The sequence below is a fragment of the Oreochromis aureus genome, linkage group 9 (assembly GCF_013358895.1).
Source record: "Oreochromis aureus strain Israel breed Guangdong linkage group 9, ZZ_aureus, whole genome shotgun sequence".
Lineage (NCBI taxonomy): Eukaryota > Metazoa > Chordata > Actinopteri > Cichliformes > Cichlidae > Oreochromis > Oreochromis aureus.
Genome location: NC_052950.1, coordinates 35,126,470 through 35,151,634, shown reverse-complemented (window position 1 = coordinate 35,151,634; position 25,165 = coordinate 35,126,470). Strand labels below are relative to the sequence as shown.

Below are 25,165 nucleotides of genomic sequence, written 5' to 3'. Positions count from 1 at the left end.
CAGTGAACTAACCTAATAATATGCTCTGATCATCATTTTACACAAGTTAAGGTGTCACATCCATGAAACCTACACCACTAACCAGAATCAGTCCTGCGTCACTCTCAAAATTAATAAATTCTGGGACAAGCAGAAACTGTATTTTAAGCGGTGCATTTTGTGGCTGGCCAGACTGCTATTAAATGCACTCTCCTAAAGAAATAATTCCTTTGTAGCGCCACTTCGTCTTGGTTCAGAAGAGATGTCCTGGATATACGTGTTAATGTAGCACGGGTGTTTATGTTTGTTCATGCTTAGCTGCGTTGGGTTGTGTTTTTAAAGCGATTGTTACATTTTTAAAGCTTTTAATGCGATAGCCGACACCACACCTTCACCTGACGTACAACGTGACGTATGACGCACATGTCGGGTATTCACTTTCAAAACAACAATGGGGATAGAAAATATTGCTCGAGGTGGTTAATGCTCCTTTCGCTGTTTGCCAACGACCATTAAATAACAACAAGAAGAAAATATTGATCTGCTTTTCTTAGTTTTGCACATTTAAGACGCAATTCAGACTCAAACAAAGCTGCAAAGCAGGAGAACAACACGGCCATCAACTATTCTGTGCCACAGATCCAGTTCGCTGCAGCACAGAGATATGATGAGACTGTTAACATGTGCAACTTCGAAGTAGTCAGAGGTAACTGGATGTTCAGTCGGATTAAATGCAAGGTTGATTGGATTATATCTGAAGATCATATGCTATTCCTGACAACTATGCTAGATTCCAAATTGCTCGTCCATGCGGGATTATCTCAAATTAAATGAAACTACTTAACACTTTTCCCCCAAAACGAACTGACATGGGAAACATTAAAGTTGGATTGACACCAGCTAATCAGTCTGAAGGTAAGTGTTTTTTCACTTATTCGAGAGAAGTCCGAAATGTGTTATTACTGTTTGTTTTGACTTTTAAGCTACCCTACCAGGATATTTTCATTCACATGCTAAGACAAAATCTCAATATCTATGAATGTGGAGACTCAAAAGACTAGTTAGTTAATAGTTGCCGATGGATTTATGAGACTTGATAGAAACTTGGACGTTTGCAACAGGTGAATCGGTGAACTACCGAGGTTGCCCCCAAATGCTTAAAGCTGTAAGCTGGTCAGTGTTTTTAGGTGTGCTTGTACCTGTACGGTGCGGAGTGCTGACTTAGTCAGGCTAAACCCATTAAAGCATCGAGCTCAAATATCTTTTCATTTTTGTGCACTGTTCTCTTGTCGGCACACATTTTCTGTTTATTAAAGTCGGAATTGGTCCCTATTGACAATACTCTTATTTTTTTTTATTTTTTGCATTGCACATGTCATTTAGGAAAGGTAATTGGTCACTGAACTTTTTGCAACTATGTGTATTTGTAAATTTTGTGGCTTCCGTGCACGCAAATTTATATTGTTCAGTTTGTATGTTAAAAGCCACAAACATATAGGCTGTCTTGTGGAACTGACAACTGTCCTGCCACTTTCAGAACATTTTCTGCCGTTCATATACATATGCATAGGAATCACAGAACAAGAAGGGAGACCACTGAGGAGAAGTTCCGTAAGTTCACTGGTGGCCTCAGCTGTCAAGTTCCTGGATGTGGGTATGCTGCACAAAACTTCACAACTCTTTGTGCCCATCTCAGATTTCATATCAAAGATGGGGGGAAAGTGTTATGTCCATTTGAAGGTTGCTCTAATACTTCAGTGTCCGAACATCATTTTTCAGCCATATTTCTCAAAAACATAAGTAGACAGTTCAGCAGTCAAGGCAACAAGAAATTGTGGAATTTGCCATAATACAAGGACAGGACACAGTTAATCTATTAGAAGACAGTTGACTTTGTGTCATTTAAAAATGCAGGCTAAAATGTTCTTGCCAACCAGCACTATACAGCATCATAGAGGAATTTCAGGATCTTTGCAGCTGTGCAATGCACGAAACAGAAGAAGACTCTGAATCTAACACCATTAACCTTTCATTGGTAATGGCAGGACTAAGGGTGGAAATTGTGACAAACTGTAAAATATACTGTATTTTTCAATGTATTTTCAACTTTTCAATGCAAGACCTTGAGTTTGTAGTTCTTTTGCAGTCCTGGGATTGATTTTCATCTTCAGACATGGTCCCCAAAACTGCCTTTCTGTTAGTACTCAATCCTAATTGCAGGGTTCATCTTTTAGTGAGGACATATTTGTTGAAATAGCCATATAAAGTTGCTTTTCCAATGATCTCTCTCTCTTATTTTTAGATGGCAACAGACCAAAGAACCTGAATGTCACCATTACTCTGGAGCTTGGGAAAGATTTCCACTCAGACTGTTGCATGCAATCACAAGAGGAGACAGAGCTCATCCAGAGGACAGTTGTGGAGGCCATGCAAGTTCACTGCAGAAACCCTAAACGTGCATCTTGTGAAGACGTTGCTAAGATCATTGTAAACAGATACTCTCAAAAATTTGCAGATTTTACTGAAAAGGGAGAAAGACTGGGTTCACTACTAAGAAGCATCAAATCTAGAGTTGAACATGTTAATCGAGATAACATGTTCAGTGAAACTTAGTGAAACAAAGAGAACCAGGAATGAGGGAGATTGCAGTCCCAACAGTAATGCAACCTCCCCTAAAAAAGTTAGATGCCTTGTTGATAGCTATGGTTGTATAAATTGGCAGCCAGTTGAACTTCCTTAGGGGGAAACGCAAGCTTCTTTAGAGGAAAAGAAACACATCCTGTTAACAATTTTTAATTCAGAAGGACCTGGAGCTGTGGAGAGACCTGATGTGGATGACTACATGTGCCTCACATATATTTCTCAGCGGCAGCTTATCAACAGTTGTCGCTCACTTTCAGTAGCTGAAATTCAGGAGCAGTGGCCATTCTTGTTTACTCGGAAAGGTCTTTCGAACCACTTTCACAAACTCACAGGTATTGATATCAGTGAGCGCTTAGGTCAGGCTCTCATAACCAAAGGCAGAAGGATTGTTAACTATTTCTCCAGCCAGAAGCTTAAATGGAAACTTAGTATAAGGACACTCATCCAGCAGAACATTCCTACAAATGCTACCTAAAGCTTTTATAGCCTCTGTTGACCCCCACCTAGTCGTAAAAAGCCTAAACTTACATACCCTCTAACTCTCAGAGAGCCTGTGTTATGACCTTGGCTCCCTGTCTTTCTGACATAGAGAAAGGTGGGGTAGAACTTCTGTGGAATGTGGTGTCTCCTCCACTATCAGAAAACAAGGCCTTCTGCACACAATATTCTCATCTTAACTCAACAGTATGAAATGCAATGAAACAGTGTAAATCATTCACATTAAATCAACAGTATAGGATATTATAGACCTATCTAATAAATCTAATGATTTTAACATTCTTTTTGATTCAGAAGTATAATGCAAACTAAAACTACATACTGATCATACTCTCTAGAATGAGTATGATGTGGCTTGCAGCAGTATAATGATTCACGCAGTTCGATTATAGGGATATGATAACATATGATAAAATAAGAATCTTACAGACCTAAGACTGGAGATGCCTAGGGAAGAGATTTGTCGGGTGGTGAAAAAGCAGTGGCGAGAGACTTTGTGTTGTTTTCCCTGGGTATTGGATATGCTCTACCCGATACCCGTGTACAGAGATGGGCAGTAATGCATTATAAGTAACGCGTTTCTTTTTCTTTTTCTTTTTTTTTTTTAACCTGTCCCATTTGGTTCTTTTGCCATCAGAATTATTGTCTAAAGGCGAAGAAAGATGCCCAACGGATTTACTTTACCAAATGGACCATCCCAGCCTTGCCGTAATGGTCCATCTGATTCACCTTTTATTGTTTATTTTATTTTCACTTGCTGAATACGGGACAGACTTGACTGGTGGAAAGAAAGGGAGAAAGAAAGAGGGAAGAAAAAAAAAAACCTGAGAAGAGGGACGGGAAAAAGGGCAAAAACAAAACCAACAGAATAAGCAGACAAAAAATACATATCGATCACCTGGATCACCTGTTGAGAAAAAAAAAAGAAAGCAAGCAGAAGAAGGCGAGAGTAATAAACAAGATCACAATGATATATGGGAATATGACAGTAAATACTAAATATTAAACATTATGGTGCAGCACGTGAGATTGACAGCGCACAGTGTGTTTGAGGTAGGAGCCCAAAAGGGTGTAGTTTGTGTGTGTGATCACCTGTGTGTACACCTGTGAGCATGAAGCGCTTGTTGTTTTAAAAGGTTCCTTCATGTAATGATCTGCTAGAGAGGGTGTGGGGGCCACTGCCCCGTCCTCCAGGGCATGAAGCAGGTATGGAGGAGATCAAAACTCCAGACATCCAGAGGCCCCAGAACACAAGAGACCAAGGAAGACCAACAGAGGGCAGCGCGCCACTATCCCAGAAAGAGCTGAGGAGAGTCCCAGATGAGGGGTCACTCAGCAGCCGCGAGCAGAAGCCGGGGGTTGCAGTGGCGTGCCCGTGAGCTCCGCCGGCAGCCAGCTGTGCCTGAGTGACCGAGCCCCGGGCCGAGGCCGAGGCACCCCATCCCAGTGGCCCAAGCGAGCCCCAGGCTCCAGGCCTCGATAAGCAGCCGCCAAGGAGTGAGCGGTGGGTACCGGGCGCCCACCCCGGACACAAAGAACCACCAACGCACCGATGTCTGAGGGCGTCTGCCACCGGCAGGGGAAGCGGTGGGGAGATGGGCCTCAAACCTTGGAGGGCCTGAGATGTCCCCAGAGAGGTGGGGTCTGATACCCAACCTGACATATAGACACAGACATACAGGCACACACAGATACAAACATCCATTCCCACCCTCATGCTCTCAACACTCACCCAATGTGGAGACAGACATAGAGAGACACTGTACACACAATCACACTCCCCCAAGCGTACTCTAGGCCCCGGGTCTAGGTACCCTTGCCCCTGGAGGGGAAACTGCGCCCAGACCCAGGTGGTGTTACCCTTTTCCCTGCGGTGGGAGAAGCAGACCGCCCGACTCCGCAGCATCAGGAGGCCCCACATTCCAGACCCCAGTCGGACGGCCAACTCCTCCTCCTAGCCCCCCCGCTCCAGCAGGCCGCAGAGAGCGGGGTGTGTGAAGACTCCAAACCCTCCCTCCACCCGCTCATATGTAGTGTTGATGTATGTGTGTTCTAAGGTGCATTTAAAACCCAGGAGGGCATGGAGCTACCTGCCAGAGCAGCAGGTAAGCGTATAGCCCCTCCTGCTAGCCCTCAATGTCACGTGTATTTAAAATTGAGAGGTGGGCAGCGGCGCCAGGGGTAAGGTGTACACCCTGGTGGTGATTGGAATCCGTGTAGCGTGCCCACCCCAAGACCCTATATGTATGTGTAATGAGAGTGTGAGTAATGTGAATGTCTAAGTTGTGGGATAAAATTGAGGCAGAGGCAGCCAGAAGGGGACAGAGGGGGGATGTCTCCTCTGCACCCTGGTGACACACCCCTACCCCAAGGCCCTGCATGTGTGGGTGATTGTGGTGGAGGCGGGAAGAGGGAGGCAGCTGGAGATGGGGAGGAAGGAAGGGAGGGGGGCAGTGACCCCTCCTGGGGTCAGCTCCCCGCTGACCCCAGTAGGCACCCCATACTCTGCAACCCGCCAGGAAAGGGGGCCCAGGCCCATCAGACCGGGGCCCAGTGCAGCAGCGCCGCCCGCCCCACGGAGCCCGGGACAGTCCACCTGACCCCACCACAGAGAAAACTGCACCCACCCCATCATCCACTCATCTTCCAGACTACACAAGACAATAGGCGCCCAGGCTGAGATCTTCCTCCACCTCTCCTGTATCTCCCCTCCTGCAGAGAGAGTTCCTGAAGAGAGGAAGGCTCCTGCAGGATGTGACAACCTCCCCACCAGTCGAAGAGCCCCCAGGTGGTTCGATGCACAGGCGGCACCCTGCGCCAGGACTGGGCCCCATACACCCACCCGCCCACAACCCCCGGCGACACACCAACCAGGACCCAAGCCCCTGAGGCTGGCCAGGGCCCCAGCCCAGAGCGGAGCGCCCCAGAACCTCACGCCCATCCCGGACCCACCCAGGGGCAGCCAGGCTACCAGGTCAGTAACCCGCGTCCGTCAGCACAGACCCTCCCTAGCCCTGCTGCACGCAGCCACGAGGAAACCGTCACCTAAGAGCCAACAGAGCCCCTAATTGGCCATGACCGCTACCCGGGTTGAGCCCCCAAGGAAGATGCTCCCGGGGAACCCCGATGCCCTAAGCCTGTCCCTACCCCCCACCAATCACAACAGTGAAGGTGGGACCAAACTAAGACCCCCCACCCCACTAGGTGATGGAGCTGATCAAAGGAGCCCAGAGCAATTGATCTGATGTGGTGGCAGAGGCTGTATCAAGACTAATGTGAGCTAATAGATAATTTCTATATTGGTTAGAATTAAGATTATTTTTATTTTCCAGTTCATGAGGACTGTTTTCTTGGCTATGCATAGGGCAGTGAAAACCATATGGGCTATATTCTTTTCCGTAGTGACATTATCTAAGCTGCCCAACAAACATACTAAAGGGAAGTTGGAATGTTACATTTCAGACACTTTGATAAGTCTTCACATATCTCGCGCAAAACTTCTGAACTGGTGGACAGAACCAAAGTGCGTGGATATAATTGTCCGGTGAATTGGTTTGGCAGTGTGAGCAGTTGTTGGTAGACTTAAAGCCCATCTTGAACATCCGATGACCTGTATAGTGCACTCTATGTAGTATTTTGTATTGAATTAATTGAAGACTGGGATTTCTAATTAGATGAAAAGTTTTTAAGCAAATCTGAGACCAGAAGTTTTGGTCAAAGTTAACTGATAAATCCACTTCCCATTTTGCAATAGGAAGTGATATTGATTCATCTGTTTTAGAAAGCATTCTGTATATTTTGGATAGTAATTTGGGGTTTTAAGAGTAAGAAATTGAACCACACTTGGTGGTGTTTGTAGTTCAACTTGACCCGGTTTAAATCTCTTTTTTACTATGGATTTAATTTGCTGATATTCTAAAAATCTTTTCTTGTTGATCCCATATTGTATAACTAGTCTGTCAAATGAAATAAATTCTGTTCCTTCTAGTATATGTTCTAAATATTTGATTCCTTTACTACTCCAATCTGAAAAGTTTATCATATTATTGTTTTGTAATATGTCAGGGTTGTTCCAGATAGGTGTACGTTTGCATGGGATTAATGAAGACTCAGTCAACTTCAGAAACTCCCACCATGCTGTCAGAGAGGAGCTGATGTTGATGCTTTTGAAGCATTCATGTCGTTGGATGTTTGAGCTGATAAATGGTAGATCTGAAATCTCTAGATTATTGCAAAGTGCTTGTTCTACATCTAGCCAAGGTTCATCTAAGAGGGTATGTTTTTGCCATCCTGAGATAAACTGAAGCCTGTTGGCTAAGAAGTAGTGCTGAAAGTTAGGTACTTCTAATCCTCCTTTATCCTTGGTCTTTTGTAGTGTTTTTAAGCTTATACGTGGGGGCTTATTTTTCCAAAGGAATTTGGACATATATGAATCTAGAGATCTGAACAATCTTCTTGGCGGTTTAGTTGGGATCATTGAGAATAAATAATTTATTTTTGGTAATACCATCATTTTTATAGCGGCAACCCTTCCCATGAGTGATATGGGTAGACATTTCCACCTAGTCAGATCACCTTCTACTTTCTTTAAAAGTGGGATATGGTTTAATTTAGTTAGATCTGCAAGCTTGGGAGAAACATTAATACCTAAATATTTTATATTTCCCGACTGCAGTGGAGTAGAAGAGGAATTATGGAAGGAGCAATTAATCGGAAGGACTGTGGATTTTGACCAGTTAATCGAGTAATCTGATATTCTTGCAAAAGAGTTTATCAGTTCAATCACCCCAGAGATATTGGTTTGTGAATTTTGGAGAAAGAGTAACAGTAACATTCAGTAATCCGATTACTTTTTTCAAGTAACAAGAGATGGACCGATCCGATATTATGTATCGGTATCGGTCCGATACTGACGTAAATACTGGATCGGATATTGGAGGGAAATAAAAAATGTAATCTGATCCATTAAATATCAAAAAAGCACTTCACAAAACACGGCACGACACGGCGTAACTCGGCTCATAACCGTAGCACGTCGGAGCAGTGTGCATCACGTGATAGAGTGGCTGTGTGTATTTTGTAGCCTCGCTAGCAAACGAGCATTTCATCTCCGAGGAAGTTATCTCAGAGAGAAGTAAAGCAAGTGTGTAAGTTCATCTCTGAATGTTTGTAAAGCATTCCCATGTTAAGAATAACAACCGATATATGGAGCGACTGCCTCTGTCCCTCCCTCTCCTGCTGCTATTTCAATCATCAAACTGATCAATGATCAGCTGATCGGCTTTTCTGTCGCGAGTCCGTCTCTCTTCTTTGTTTTTGGCCCACTTCGCACCAGAAAGAGGAAACCAGCGGCTGAACAACAGCAGAACGTTTAACCCTGATACGCTGTTGTTAGAATGTATTTAATATCACTTTCTACACCAGGATCCTTTTCTACGTAGCTGACGGCTGGTAACTGTGCAGGGGCGGATCTAGCAAAGTTTAGCAAGGGGGGCCGATAGGGCATGAACAGGGAAAAGGGGGCACAAAGACATACTTTTCTTTCTTATTCTCATTTAAAATATCTAGTTTTAATAAATAATTATCTGAATCTTACACCCAAAGTTTTAATCTGATGTAAAATGTATAGAAGTCCATTACTGTATATAGTAACTGTTAAGTCTAATATACCCTAGTAAGCTATAGTACTTTTTCCTTTGGGAAGGTACCATCTGTGCAGTCTGCAATTCTGTTGAAGAAAGATGTTGAATCTATTTAATTATTCTTGAAAAATAATTCATTTCATTGCAATTTTTCCACACTGCATCAAATTAAAGTTGATTACGTCGATTAAGCATCATGAGGTGGAGGGTGGGGGGTGGTTGCCTTTTTTTTTTTTTTTTTTGCTGTCAGTTTGCAACCCTATTAGTTAGGTTGCTTAATATTTCTGTTAAGTACTCTTTAAAATACCAGAACTTCCGACCGGTGGCACTGACATCACATTTTATGAAGACTCTAGAGCGGCTCAACCTCCTCCTCCGACCACAGGTACAACATGCCCAGGACCCACTAGAGTTCGCATACAAGGCGGATGTCGGAGTGGAGGATGCCATCCTGTACCTCCTGCATAGAGCCCACTCACACCTGGGTGGGGGAAAAGGCACGGTCAGGATCCTGTTTCTTGACTTTTCCAGTGCCTTTAATACCATCCGGCCCTGTATGCTTCAGGTAAAACTGAACAGGATGGAGGTGGACCCTTGCCTGGTGGCTTGGATCTCCGACTACCACACTGACAGACCACAGTACGTCAGGCTGAAGGACATCACGTCTGTGGTCAGCAGCACAGGAGCACCACAGGGAACTGTGCTGTCCCCTCTTCTCTTCACCTTGTACACCTCTGACTTCTGCTACAACTCTGAATTATGCCACATTCAGAAGTTTGCAGATGACACAGCCATCATGAGGTGTATCTGGGATGACCAGGAAGAGGAGTAAAGAAGTCTGGTGAGGACCTTTGTCACATGGATTATAAGATTGGAGAAACCTGCAGTCAGCTGAGACTGAAGAAGTCTCTTGGATGAGTGATGAAACGTTTGTCCCACTGAAAACGCTACGTCCAGATGAACAGAATCAACTTCTGGGATTTCCTTACATGGATGATTGAGCATGCATCAAGATATTACCCACAATTACTTAGGTACACGAGAACAAAGGGAGAGCAAGTCAGTTTCTTACAGAGGAATAAATAAATAAATAATTATACTGCAATTAATTTGAAGCAGTGTGTAAATATTCAGAAAAACATCGAAAGATACATCACATCTTTCTACATTTTATTTTTCATAGGATTCAGTTAATCTTTTACATACTGCCTGGATGAAAATGAGTAAAATTTATGACTTACAATAAAAATATTTTTACTGCAACATAAAAAAAATGTAGGTTTGTCTCTTCATGGAGCAAAACACACTCACATCCTGTAAGAAAACACAGACCACTGAAAACTTTACACATGGGTAAGAATATATTTAATTTTCTAAATACTGCCTGTTTAAAAATGACACAAATTTATCAATTTACCTTTTTTTGCTGTAACATTAAACATTGCAGGAGGGGTTGTGTCTTTGTTGAGCAAAACAGACTCACACAATATTGTAAGACAATAGAGCCCATTTAAAACACATTTCATGTGAGTTACAATAGAAGTGGCACAGCACTGACACTGATAATTACCTCACGATGAACAGCCAAATAAACAGTAACAGGTCTGACAGTTTGACCCAGAAGGTGAACTCTTCTGACATTTTGCTTTTCTTGTGATCAGATGATGGAGTAATGTTTGCTCTGTATGCTGTTTGTGGACACAGCCAGTGAAGTTTAACTTGCTAAACTTGTATTGGGATAACTAACTCCATAAGCTAAGATTTTGTGATCGCGGCTCGATCGCTTAACAACATTGATGATCTTCTCTTAAACTCTTTTTCTTTCCATCCTGTCTTGCAGCTCTATTGTCATCATCCTTTCCTGAGTATTGCCCTCGCTTTGAAAAAGAAAGAAGGGGCTCAGAATTGATGTAATCCTCCCCCCACCTTCAACCCAAGTATGTGTGGTAGTCACTGCTACCACACATACATGTCCTGAACCACGCTCACATACTTCTCTGTCACTTCTGACTTCATCATGTAGTACCACAGTGCCTCTTTTTGCACCCTTTCATGTTTTCACTAGATCTACAAAGACATAGTGAAGCTCTGACTTTCTCAGGAAATTAAAGCTGAATTCTGTGAAGCCTGATCTCAAGCTTTTTAAGTTTGACGCAGCATCCAGAAGAACTTTTGTTCAGATCCCCTGTTTCTCCCACTGTGTTCAAATGAACCCTGTCAGGGTAATGTCCCATTGGTCTGCCCCTTTTCTCACAGGAGGACACTTTGTGGGTCTTTTGATGCCTCAATAGACGTTTGTTATGGAAGAAAGACTTTCCACACTGACCACACACAAATGTTTTAACTCCAGAGTGGGTGAGCTGATGTGATTTTAAGCTTTCAATCTCAATAAAAGCCTTTCCACAGTCACCACATACAAATTGTTTAGCACCAGAGTGGATGAGCTGATGTGAGTTTAAGCCAGTCTTTTGAGTAAAAGCCTTTCCACAGTCACCACATACAAATTGTTTAGCACCAGAGTGGATGAGCTGATGTCTTTTTAAGTGACTAACGTAAGCAAAAGACTTTCCACACTGATCACAGCTGAAAGATTTCTCTCCACTGTGGATGAGCTGATGTGTTTTTAAGTTGCTCTTATAATGAAAAGCCTTTCCACACTGATCACAGCTGAAAGGTTTCTCTCCACTGTGGATGAGCTGATGTCTTTTTAACCTATCAATCCCGATAAAAGAATTTCCACACTGATCACAGGTGAAAGGTTTAACTTCACTGTGGACGCCCTGATGTTTCTCTAAGTGATCTCTATCCTGAAAAGACTTTCCACACTGATCACAGACAAATGATTTACCTCCAACATGGATCATATGATGTCTCTTTAAGTGACCTTTCTGAGTAAAAGACTTTCCACACTGATCACAGTTGAAAGCTTTAAATTCAGTGTGGAGGCGCTGATGTGTTTTTAAGCTGCATCTCTGAGTAAAGGTCTTTCCACATTGATCACAGCTGAATGGTTTAACTTCACTGTGGACGAGCTGATGTGCTTTTAAGCGGTAACTCTGAATAAAAGACTTTCCGCACTCACCACAGCTGAATGGTTTCACACCGCTGTGGATCAGCTGATGTACCTTTAAATGATATTTCTGAGTAAAGGTCTTCCCACACTGATCACAGCTGAATGGTTTCACACCGGCGTGGATCAGCTGATGTGATTTCAAGTTACAAATCTGAGTAAAAGACTTCCCACACTGATCACAGCTCAAGCTTCTGTCCTCCCTGTTGGCGCGCTTGCGTCTTCTGGGCTGCTTCATAGCGGGAAAAGTCTTTTCCACAGGGATCGCCGCTGGCTCATCTTTACTTGCTGGTGCTGGATGTTTTTGGTTGATATCATCCATGTGCTGAGGTTTCGGCCTGCTTTCACTTCTTTCTCCTATAATGACAAAGAACCCAAACAGTGACATCAGGTCTATACCTTCAGCTCATCCACAAGTTCCCCCTCTTACCTCACAAAGAAAAACAGTTTCACCATCTGCCAAACGTCTCAGGTGCCTGGGGACGCTATGCTGTGGTAAATATTTGAAGTGAGTTCATTTTGGAGATAAAAGTAGTAAAAGTTCAACTTGTGAATAAAATATTGGCTTGTGTGACTTCAAAGTTTTTAGTTTTACTTTGTTCAAATTTGAAGAACATCACACTTACAATGTGCAGTTCAGGTTGTATGTGTGAGAGCTGTACAACCAAATGCACACTGACTCAGATTTCCCTCTGATTAACCACGAGGGTGTCACACAGTTATCAAAGTCTGCAGACACTGTCAGCTGCAATCAACACCTTTTATTATAATTCACAGATGAGTTATAATGCATCTCCACTAGAAGATGGTCCCCAGTTATCTACTTTTTCACAGGTAAGCGTGGGCGAGAGTCTACAGCATTCTACCCCCCAAGGACACGTAGTCTAATGCCTTCATTTTGCAGGGCCATGTCCACTTAATACTACACTATACAGTTATATGGCATTTAGTTAATATAAAGCATAGAATTGAGGCACTTCGAATAATTTCACCTCAACACCTCCTCCCTGGAGATAAGGAGAAGGAGTCTCACTATCTGCCTAATGTCTCATGGTGCCTGGGAGTGTCAGTCCAACTCACTCACAATACCCATCTGTGTGTGTGGAATAACCTGTGAAATACATATTTGATGTTTTCCTGTATGTAGAACAAAGTCACACAAAATGTACTATAGATATTACTAAAGTGATATTGTCAAAACATATGATCAACACATAAAATAAAGAAATCTCCATCACAACAGTTAACAGCTTACACAAGAAAAGGCGTCACAAAGAATATGGAAGAAGAAAAGTGGAAAAGGAAAACAGAGCATTTTTTATGAGGTCATGATCACTCCAGAGAGATCACCTTCATATGAATGGAAACAAATGATAAAACATTGACGTACTGAGGCAGACAAACAGAGAGGCTAAACAGAAGGCAGAAATCAAACCAAAATGAGCTAAGAGAGAGAGACCCTGTAGAAAATGATAAAGTTAAGCAACCAATGTAGTTATAACTGACTTACTCTGGATCTCCTCTCAGACTCAGGAGGGGGCGAGCGGGCCGGCTTTGTAGTTGGAGTCGGACCAGCAGAGACAATGGGCTCACTGACCTCCACTCCCCAAGTCAGTCACCACGAGGACAAGTTCTTTGTTTAGAGATGATTTAATCCAAGCTCACCAACAACATCACTCAGCTGTCCTCGTCAGAACTAATAAAATAAAAGCAGTTACATTTAGAGACGTCAGTTTACTAAACATAAAAATATTGCTCTTTTAGCCTCGCTCACATATTCTGTGAAAATTAAATGACTTAAATCATCACATGGTTTACAAAAACACATTGTTACCAAACTCAGCAAACAATTGAGCGTCCAGAAATAACTGTTTTATCTCGTTTGACATGGAAACTTAAAATTACAAAGACACACTGAACGCACCTTCCTACCAGCTGTAACCTAACAGGAGAACGTACGTTCGTCTTCGCAGCTGCAATACATACCTGACAACAAGCAACGACCATGCCATGCACCTACTGCTTCATAAATTGGATTTAACACAATACTTTGATGTGGGTTCTTCAAAAAGTACCAATTTTTAAAACTGCGATAAGACACAGAAAAGTCCAAGGTACTAACACATTCTTCTTCTTCTTCTTCTTAAGTTTTATTGGTGGTTTGCAAACAGTAAAATGGTGCGGTACCGCCACCAACTGGTATGGAGTGTCGACCCTCAAGCCCTCCCCAAATGCTTACTCTGTTTTAAAAAGTGGAATAGGACCTGATAAAACTCACGTCTTGAGTCCTTTTGCAGTAAATCAATAAGATCCAGTTTCATTTTTATGTTACTGAGGTTTTGGATCAGTTACCTTCTCTCCACCTGATATTTCTGACAGTGTAATCTAACATGTTCTATAGTTCACCCTTCTCTGCAGTAATCACGTTTCCCTGCATCATGTTTCCCTGTCATGAATAGTTTTGTGTTCAAACCAGTATGTCCAAACCTTATTCTAGACATGACCACCTCCTCGCTCCTACTCCAAATTGTGCTTCTCATTTCTCCTGCTCTCCTTTGAATGTTATTACAAGCATCGTCTCCTCCTTTCTTTATCCATTGTATTCCTCCTCTTCTGAAACCACTTTAATGTTTAGATATTTATCCTTTATTTTCCATGTAATACATTAATTTGTCATTTATTATTCGGCTCCGTGATTTTAAAGATGTCAGATGTTAAAGCTATGAGTCTGTAATTTCCTGGATTTGTATCATCCTTTCCTGGTTCATGTATGGGAACAACCACAACCTCATTTTTAAGGTGATTTAATAAATCATCTGTATCTTCTGTCTGTTTCAGTAAATCCCTATTCTCTATGATGGCATTTCTCTTCCTCTTCGCCCTGCTTCTCTAATATTGCCTGAACTGTGGATTTTAACAAAAGTTTTGCCAACACATTTGCCTTCTCCTTATTTTTCACTGCTCTTGCCTCTCCGTTCCTCAAGATTGGATATCCATACTGGTCAAAGGAGCTTGGAAAGAAAAGCGTCTGGACTTCTTTGAGTTGCTTGAAGACGTTTCACCTCTCATCCGAAGCTTCTTCAGTTCTAAGGTCAAATGGCCGAGAGTCCCAGATTTAAACCCAGTGGGAGTATCCCCAAGGAGGGACAAAGGACCCCTGGTGATCCTCTAATCACATGCGCCAAGGTGTGAAAGCGGGTGTGGGACCTAATCAGCCAGGGTTTCGGGTGAGCTCATTGTGAAACCTGGCCCCACCTTGTCATGTGAATTCCTGAGGTCAGATGGCCCAGGATGTGAGTGGGCATTAAGGCGTCTGGGAGGGAACTCAAAACTGGATTATAGATGGCAGACAGTTGGTGTCGTAAACCACCGCCTCTGTTCAAAGATGGTCGCTCACAGTGGACATAGATGGCCTCTTTCACTCCTCTTTCAAACCATCTGTCCTCTCTGTCCAAAATGTGAACATTGGCATCCTCGAAAGAGTGACCTTTATCCTTGAGATGCAGGTGGACTGCTGAGTCTTGTCCTGTGGAGGTGGCTCTTCTATGTTGTGCCATGCGCTTGTGAAGTGGCTGTTTGGTCTCTCCAATGTAGAGGTCTGGGCATTCCTCGCTGCACTGTACCGCATACACCACGTTGTTCAGTCTGTGTTTTGGAGTTTTGTCTTTCGGGTGAACCAGTTTGTGTCTGAGTGTGTTGCTGGGTCTGAAGTACACTGGGATGTCGTGCTTGGAGAAAACTCTCCTGAGTTTCTCTGATACACCGGCTACATAGGGGATGACAATGTTGTTGCGTCTGTCTTTCTTTTTCCCCAGACGCCTTTACGCCCACTCACATCCTGGGCCATCTGACCTCAGGAATTCACATGACAAGGTGGGGCCAGGTTTCACAATGAGCTCACCCGAAACCCTGGCTGATTAGGTCCCACACCCGCTTTCACACCTTGGCGCATGTGATTAGAGGATCACCAGGGGGTCCTTTGTCCCTCCTTGGGGGGATACTCCCACTGAGTTTAAATCTGGGACTCTCGGCCATTTGACCTTAGAACTGAAGAAGCTTCTCGGATGAGAGGTGAAACGTCTTCAAGCAACTCAAAGAAGTCCAGACGCTTTTCTTTCCAAGCTCCTTTGACTACGATGACCTGGATGACTGAGAACCTTCACAGACAGATATCCATACTCCTCTTTCATTCCATCCATCCTAAACTGTGATTCCTCTTTAATATTTTAAAAGCTTTATTCCAATACTTAATTAGTTTATCACATTCCTTTGTCCACAAAGGTACGACTTTCTTTTTTTTACCTTCGCTTTTCTTTATACCATACCAGCTTTATTTATAAATCACTTTAACATAAAACCAGGGGTTACAAGTGCTGTATATATACAAATAGATTTTAAAAAACTAAATAAATAAAATAAAATAAAACATGTTTGAAAGAAAGTTGAGTCAACCCCTTAAAAGAGTCTCAAAGGCTTCAGCAGATAAATATGTTTTCAGATAGTTTTTAAACTCAGAAAGAAAAAAGATCTGCGTTACGTGTTACTGCCCATGGCATTACTGTGTTATTAAAACCGTGACTTTTTTTTTGCGAGTGTGACGTTCTTGGCAACAACTATGTGCAGATCAACAATGGATAATATATCGAGCGTGGGAGAGTGTACGACCATGCAGCGTTAAAAGCGTGGAAGTATTTACTTTACTTTGAGTTTGATTACGTAAAAAGTGACAAAAACATTAGCGGCCGCTGTTCGAAGAAAACTTATTTTAACAGCGAAAAATCCCCCTAAACTTCCGCACAAGAACCGATTAGGCTACACTGCCATGGGAATGTGAAATTCACAGAGAAACTCAGGATTCCTCCACTGACATGATGGCTGCAACACACCTGCACCAGGGCAAACCTCCGCCTACCCCACTCCCGCTGAACAGGTGAAAATAGAGCAACAGGATGGCTGATTCTTTGATTTTATTTAATTTCTGCTGTGTTTTACTTGCATCTATTGGAAAGAGTGAGTGTAAACAAAACTAACAATTTTATTTTATATGCTGGAGTTGTACAGAAAATGTGTTTAAATGTTAAACAAATTTCTTCCAGTCGGAGAATGTTGCATATAATTTAATTCGTGCTTGATGCATAAAGTTAAAAGATTAAAAGATTAAAAAGATTAAAACTAATAAAACAAGTTTTGAAAAGAGACTTTTTCATTTGATGACATTTTATATGATGGATTATGCAGAAAAAGTTGAATTAGGATTGAAGCGACTGAAGATCTATCCTTCATTACCTGTTCAGGGTGTAAATCATGTTTTTAAAAAGTAACTAAGTAACTAATTACTCTCAAAAATAAGCAATCAGTAAAGTAACTGTATTACTGTTTGGGGGAAGTAATTGGTAATTAGTTACTGGTAATTGGTAATTAACATGCTCCACCTCCACCCTCCGACCCAGGTTGCTCATCTGTTCAGGCAGCCGGTAGATTCACAGCCTGGCAAGTCAGAATCATACGCGCCACTCCTCACCTCACCCGGATTACCAGACATCTCAAAAGCCGGGTGTGGTGAGTAATAAGGACAAATTTTCTTTACCCACTCTGTCTGTTTGTTTGATAACAGTGGACAGTGAGACTGCAAATGCTGAGGTGGCGCAGCCTGTAGCTAGTTGTCTGCGTGCTGGAGGGGCCCGCTCGGCCTCAGCTGGAGGTTTGCGCACCGGCGGTGTCTGGATGCTGGAGCGGCCCACTCAGCCTTAGCTGGAGCTTTAAGCGCTGGATAGGCCAGCTCAGCCTAAATCGGAGGTTTGAGCACCAGGGGTCTGCGAGCTGTCCATATCTACTACGCCTGCTCGCCCGCGTCCTCATCCAGCACGGCCTGCACCCCTGCTTCCAGGTCCAGCAGCGAAACACCAGCCATCAGCCAAGGAAAAGGATAAAACAATCCAGCTCTTAGAAAGGAGAGTGGAGGATTTAGAACAGCATGCACGACTGGAGGACGTGATTATTCCGTGATTATGAGTTTTTTGCGACTTCCCCTGCATAGCAACAACATCACGGCATGTTATACCCTCCCCAGAAAGAATGCCAGGGCACCTCCAGCAATAGTAGTAAAATGTGTGAATCGAAAACACAAAATTGAGCTACTGAGGCAGTCTAGACAACTGAAAGGGAGTGGAGTATATGTGAATGAACATCTCACAAAAAAGAACGCTGATATTACCAGACAAGCCCGTATCATGCGTAAAGAAAAAAAAATCCAAGCATCATAGACAAGAAATTGCAAAGTGATGATAAAGCTCAATGGAACACCAGAAGAGGCCAAGGTTGTAATGATCAGGGATCTTCATGATTTGGACAACTACGGGGTTTACACTGTTGTGGTCGGACAGCAGAAGGTCTTGTTATGATTTGTTTGCTAACAACTAGCCGAACTTATTCAATGAAAGACACTATTTCCGACTGTTGGAGGGGAAAATGGCAAGTTATGAGTCAGTAGACTGGAAGAGTATTAGTGTGAAGCTGCAGGTGGATATGGAACTGGGATCGATGGTGTCACTGTTAGCAGAGACGGGTCTTCCAGCAGAATCTGCATGAATATTGAAGATACTTATTATTTAGACGGAGGAATAATCACACGTGGGGCATCGGCTTTTACCGGAACATTCACACCAAAAGGTGTCCTTGTTTATTGAACTCTCGGGTATACTCCGCAGCATAACAGGAAGCATCCTTTCAAAATAAAATCACAATAGATGACAACGAGGGCATACTTAATAAGCAGCTCAACACCCCCACTTGCACTCACGTTGTCAGCTTTACATGCATTCCAAAAGAAACTGTTTTTCTTTACTATTTGTTTACGCTTCAAACATATATTTCTCAAACTTCAATAACTTCCCCTTTGTTGCTGGCTTTGTCATAACATCGGCCACCATCAGACCTGTCGAACTATATTCCAATATCAAATTTCCAGCATTAACTGTTGATCTTACAAAATGATACTTGATATCGATATGCTTACACCTCTGTCTGTTAACAGGATTCTTTGCCAATGTGATAGTCCCTTGATTGTCCTCAAAAATCTTTGGTGGTCCCTTTTGATGCTCATACATGCTTTGCAACAGTTGTGTCAAGTACAAACATTCTTGTGTTGTTGCTGCCAAAGCTATGTACTCTGCTTCACAAGTTGACAAGGCAACAGTTGGCTGCTTCTTTGTTCGCCATGACACCAAAGTACCTTCTTCATTCAGGCTTATGCAGTAACCTGTAGTACTCCTCCTGTCAGTCACATCTGCAGCCCAGTCTGAGTCACTGTGACCTTGTACTCTCAAATCTTTGTCACTTTTCCTGTAGCACAATGTCTTGTCTTTTGATTGTTTCAAATACCTTAGAACATGTTTCACAGTAGTCCAATGTTCCACAGCTGGTTCTTTGAAGTGCTGTGACAGCTTACTTACAACAAAACTCAAATCTGGTCGTGTGCAAGAGGTCAAGTTAATGAGGCTACCTACTGCCTCTCTGTACATTCTGACATTGTTCATTTTCTCAGCATCATCATTGTAGTTCAACTTTTGTTCACAAGGAGTTGATCTTGGTTTACAGTCTTGCATTTGAAATCTTTCCAGTATGTTTTCTACATATCTCTCTTGTGACATTTTTACACAATCTCTGGTTTGCTCAAAATCAATACCAAGAAAATGTTTGAGTTTCCCCATATCTTTCATTTTGAACCTTGCAGTTAGCATTCCCTTCACAGATTTCAAAACACTTTCATCACTGGCTGCAATAATAATATCATCAACCCATATGATCATGATCACTTTTCTTGTGTTCCTTGTGTAAACACAATGATCTACAGGACTCTGCATGAAACCGTTCTCTATCAAATAGTCATGTAATGTCCTGTTCCAGTTTCGGCCTGACTGTTTAAGCCCATAAAGTGACTTTTCCAGCTTATAGACCAGTTTTATCATTCGTTTTTCCTTTTACTTCATAGCCTTCTGGCTGCTCAACATAAACTTCAAAATCTATTGGTGCATGCAAGTATGCAGTTTTTACATCCATCTGATGCAAAATCAGGTTTTCTTCTATCGCACACTGCATCAATACTCTTATACTAGTCAGGTTAGCAGTCGGAGAAAAAGTTTCATCATAGTCTATCCCAAAACACTGGTTGTAACCTTTAGCAACGTACCGTGCTTTATATTTTTCTGATCCATCACCACTGTTTTTCTTCACATATACTCATCTACCCCCCACTGCTTTCTTTCCCTCAGGTAAGCTTGTTAGAGTAAAGGTGTAGTTCTCTTTTAAGGATTGCATTTCCTCATCCATAGCTGCTTTCCACTCTTTAGAGTTGGGTGACTTTACAGCTTCACTGAATGTCACGGGTGAGTTACTTATCAGTCTGTAACAGTAGTCTATGTTAGTCAGCATTTGATCAACAATGTTGAAGATATGCGTAGCTTATTTGTGATTTTAAAAATGTGTAGGTAGAATGTAGAATTATTGTAGAGACACTGACACTGCCCTGGATATAAATAAAGGCCTGACTGTGTCATGAACTTAGGAGTAGATTTTAGGAGACCCTCCCCCAGTTTGAACTGTGAAAGTAAGACAAAGAGGAGTTAATGCTGAGTGGAAATTCCCCAGAGGATACCTGGGTGGGGGTCTCAACATTTGTAACTGGATAACTGTGGTTTGGAAGGGAGATGGACTTTTATGACCCGCAGGAAGGCACGTACATAGAGATATACGCACATAGTGCTTTAACTGTTACGCACACACATCCACACGCACACTCACTCACGTGCACTCACACATAAACACAGGTACGCACACACACAGGCACTCACATGCTCGTGCACATAGACACAGACACAGAGTTTGCAGCACACCATAGGGGATTTATGATGGGGTCGCTTCTATAAAGCTGGCTGTAACTAACAAAGGGGTGAAGATTTTTGCAGAGGGACACCGGCCTCGTCTTCCCTTCTAGAAGAATGTACGCTTAAATAAAGATGAATAAAGTTTTTGTAAAAATGACTACTGGGTCCGGTGCCATCTCTGGATGCCCGATGAATAAAAAAGAACCGGAGTAAAACTGATTTCCCAACAATATCGTCTCCTGACTCATATTCATTTAGATAATCTGGTTTCTTTCTTGTTCTAGAAGGATACCTACTGGAGTTTTCAGTCTCATCACTAAGTGGCATCTGACTGTTCGCTTCTGGTTGGTTGTCAGTACCTGGTTCCTGTGAACTGGTACTGGGGCTTTCCCTGTTCATGTTTGGTCTCTCCCTCACCTGTATGTCCTCATCCTCAGATGTCGTATCAGTTTGTGTTTGCTTTTCCTCATTGTGTTTGGTTACAAACTTAACCAGCCTAAACTTTTGCACTTTAGCGCTGTCTGGGAAATAAACCTTGTATGCTGGACTGTTTTTGTCGTAGCCTACAAAAATCCCTTTTGTACACCTAGAATCCAGCTTACCCTTGTCTTGCTTGTAAATATAACACTCACACCCAAACTTGAGCATTCTGGATAGATTGGGCTTCTGCCCAGTCAGCAAAAAGTAAGGCGTCTGTCCTGTCCGGTTGTTAAAGCACCTGTTTCTGTCAATAGCCACTGTTTGAACTGCATACGTCCATAATTCCTCTCAATAAGCATGCACCTTCCCATATCAAAAAGTGTTCTCCAGCCACGTTCTGCTGTACCATTCTGGTGAGGGGAATATGGGGCTGAAGTTTCATATCTTATTCCATGTTTGTCTAACAATGCCTGGTAACTCTTTGCCATGAACTCTGTGCCGTTGTCTGACCTGATACACTTTACCTTCCCGTGTGGGGCTGTATCAGCCAAAAAGATTTCAGTTGCGTGCATTGTTTCACTTTTGTTTTTGAGAAAATATACAAATACTGCACCGGAAAAGTCATCGGTAAACAATAATGCATATCTGTGTCCATCTCGTGATTCTGGATCTATCGGCCCTGCTAGATCCGTATGTACCAGCTCGAGAGGTTTCTCGGCTCTTCTGTCAGGGTTTCTATTCCTAGTCTGGACAAATTTTCCCTGGATACACACCTCACAGTTTTCCCCTTGATTTTCATACCTTCAACCACATTTTGTAACTTCAGAATGTCACTATGATTGCAATGTCCCAAAATTTCGTGCCATGTCTGCACATCAAAACAATTATTACACTTATCATCATACTCACTTACAGTTTCAAGGTAATAAAGTCTGTTGTGCTCATGGATGTAGAACTTTGTACCGTCTCTGTGTTGAAGGATGTTCCTTCCTTTCTTAAAGATGATAGTAGCTCCATTCGCGGTGGTCGCTCTCACAGAGAAGATATTCTGTGGAAATGAGGGAATGTACAGAGCGTCTTTCAGTGTTGTTTTACACTGTCTCCCTCTGCTGTCAATCAAGCACACCTCTGCATCTCCTCTGCCTTCAGCCACTCCTTTACACCTGGTGCCATCAGCTAATTCCACACAGTGTGTTCCCGGCTGGAAGTCATCATTAAATTTCTTGAACGCTGTTTTATCATTCAGGATGTGTGATGTTGCGCCAGTATCCACCATCAGGCCTTTGGTCCTGATGTCCTGCCGCTGTTGAGGTTCCGCGTAGTCATCGCTCATCCGGAAGACATAGGTGTCGTCGCTCTCTGCGTTGCCGCCCTCCTCCGAGGCTGTGCACGCTTCATCATTCCGTTGTCGTCTCCTGCAAGTTGACTCTCGATGGGTGTTGCTTCTACAGTGACCGCACCACTGTTTGTAGCGGCATGCTCTGGCCTTGTGTCCCCGCTGGTCACACTTAAAACAGACTATGTCTGACATGTCTCTCCTGTGGTCACTAGCAGCTGCTGCGGGTCTCGCGCTAGGTTGCACTCTCGCCTTCATGATGTTATCTTCTTGTACCACTAAGCGCATTTTCTCAGTGTCCTCATAGCTGCGGAGTTTTGTTTTAAATTCCGCAAACTTGATTTCTGATTCAGTTTGCATAATGTGAACAGAAAAAGGGTTAAATGCTTCTGGTAAACCTTTTAACACCATCGCTACAAGCAGACCATCACTAAGTGTCTCTCCAGCATTTCTCAGGGCTGTAATAAATGTCTCTGCGCGTATGATGTACTCCGTGATGCTCGCACTGCTTGCCTTCTTCAGAGAAGTCAGTTCAGTATAAAGGCTGATAATTCTTGGTTTACCTTTTCCCGCATAATAGTCTCTTAAAATTTTCAGTGCTGCGCGTCCATCATCGGCAGCTTCATAATTCTTCTCATCTCCGTCAAAAACCAACCTTGCCCATCGGCCACTGGGTTCACCAGCACGCTTACTCATGGTGCTAACTTAGCATGCTAGTCCTCACCGAACACGCTGTACTTTGCGACTTTTCTGGTGGTAAACTTTCCCCTGGCGTAGCTTCAATATTTTCCTGGGCCCATAACCTGTTAGCAGAGACGGGTCTTAAAGCAGAATCTGCATGAATATTGAAGATACTTATTATTTAGACGGAGGAATAATCACACGTGGGGCATCGGCTTTTACCGGAACATTCACACCAAAAGGTGTCCTTGTTTATTGAACTCTCGGGTATACTCCGCAGCATAACAGGAAGCATCCTTTCAAAATAAAATCACAATAGATGACAATGAGGGCATACTTAATAACTAGCTCAACAGTCACCATTATGCGCGGAGACGAGATATAGATCTTAGCCTCAGTTATTTATGGATCAGAAAGAACTATAGGTATGAGTGGTTTCTCCAAATATGTTGTGAAATACTTGTACGGATGTTAATGGGTATGTCATAAGGATAACAGACATTTAAAGAATACTCAATCACAATGACTGAAGATTCGGATTACAGATTACCTGATTTTGAAAATATAATCGATCCAGAACGGAATGTGCGTATTGCAATGAATGTTACATGCGAGTATTATACTGAGAATCAATTTAGGGATAATGTTGACTTAGGCAATATATTTTCATTAATTCATTTCAACTGTAGAAGCCTCTATAAAAATTTTTGTTCTGATCAATGATTTTTTGAATAATCTGAAAGGCAATTTTAAAGTGATAGCACTATCAGAAACATGGGTAGATGAGGAAAGGAGTTGGGACTTTCACATTGATGGGTATGAATTATATCATTTAAATAGATCTAATAAGGAGGCAGGATGTGTGGCACTTTTGGTTGATAGTGATTTGAAATGTAAACAGGTTGAATATATATCTGTGGCTATTGATGATTTAATGGAGTGTGTGACAGCAGAAATAGAAATGGAAAGAAAGAGTAATATTATTGTTACTTGTATGTATAGGAGGCCTGGGACACTGATAGAAACATTCACAGATGTAGTAGAAGATTTATTGAGCAAGGTAAAGGGAAATAAGACATTCTGTATTTGCAGTGATTATAATATTGATTTTTTTAAATGTCCAATCATAAGGCATCATCAGATTTTTTTGAGTTATTATTTGGAAGAGGGTTCTACCCTCTGATTACTAAACCTAGTAGAACAACTGAAAAGTCAGCTACTTCAATTGATCACATTTTCAATAATTGCTTGGAAAGCAACATTATAAGTGGTCTTGTCATAAATGACAAGTGATCATTTACCTGTTTTTGTTACTTTAGATTATAAAATGACACGAAAGGAGGAAGTGTGTGTGGACAGATATAAGAGTGGTACAGTCTATGTTTTTAGGGGAAATCACTGAAAAAGAAATCACAGATATTGTAGCAAAATCTAAAAACAAGACATCCACTGATTGTGATGGGTTAGATATGGTCATCGTTAAAAAGACTTTGGATTGTATAATCAAACCTCTCTGTTATATTTTTAATCTCTCATTTTATACGGGTGTATTTCCTGACCGAATGAAAGTGGCAAAAGTTTATAAATCTTTATAAATCAGGAGACAGACATAGTTTTAATAATTATAGACCAGTATAATTGCTATCACAGTTTTCTAAAGTGCTTGAAAATGTCAGGATGCCTGGGTCGTTGACCCAGGGTTTTGAGTTTATTATATTATTTATCATTTCTAGTCTTTGGTTTCTTTGTTAGAGTTATGTCTTATGGTTTATGTCTCTGTGTTCTCTAGTTGCTGTCTCCCTGTGTCCAGTCAGTCTGTGTCTGTAGTTCAGTCTGTGTTATGATTCCTGTTTTATTTTGAAGGTCCATGTCTGATGTTAATGTGTCTGGTTTTGCTTCCCCTGTTTCGTTAGGCCTGATTTGCCCCAGCTGTGTTTCCCTCCTGTTGCCCATTTCCTGATTGCTCCCTCTATGTATTTAAGCCCTGTGTTTCAGTTTGTCATTGTCGCGATCT

General features: G+C 42.3%; 1 protein-coding gene across 2 annotated transcripts; it reads right to left on the bottom strand.

Moving 5' to 3' along the window:
• Positions 1-9,918: 9,918 nt before the first annotated feature.
• On the bottom strand, positions 9,919-13,977 carry LOC120441886 (gastrula zinc finger protein XlCGF26.1-like). 2 transcript variants are annotated; one of them, XM_039617372.1, is made up of 3 exons: positions 13,819-13,977; positions 13,343-13,528; positions 9,919-12,189 (listed from the first exon to the last, which is right to left on the bottom strand). In XM_039617372.1, the coding sequence occupies exon 3, from the start codon at positions 12,152-12,154 to the stop codon at positions 10,868-10,870; it is 1,287 nt and encodes a 428-aa protein (XP_039473306.1). In that variant the 5' UTR covers positions 12,155-12,189; positions 13,343-13,528; positions 13,819-13,977; the 3' UTR covers positions 9,919-10,867. The 2 variants fall into 2 exon arrangements, with proteins under 2 accessions (XP_039473306.1, XP_039473307.1); XM_039617373.1 differs by lacking the exon at positions 13,819-13,977 and adding an exon at positions 13,757-13,813.
• Between the last annotated feature and the right edge of the window lie 11,188 nt (positions 13,978-25,165).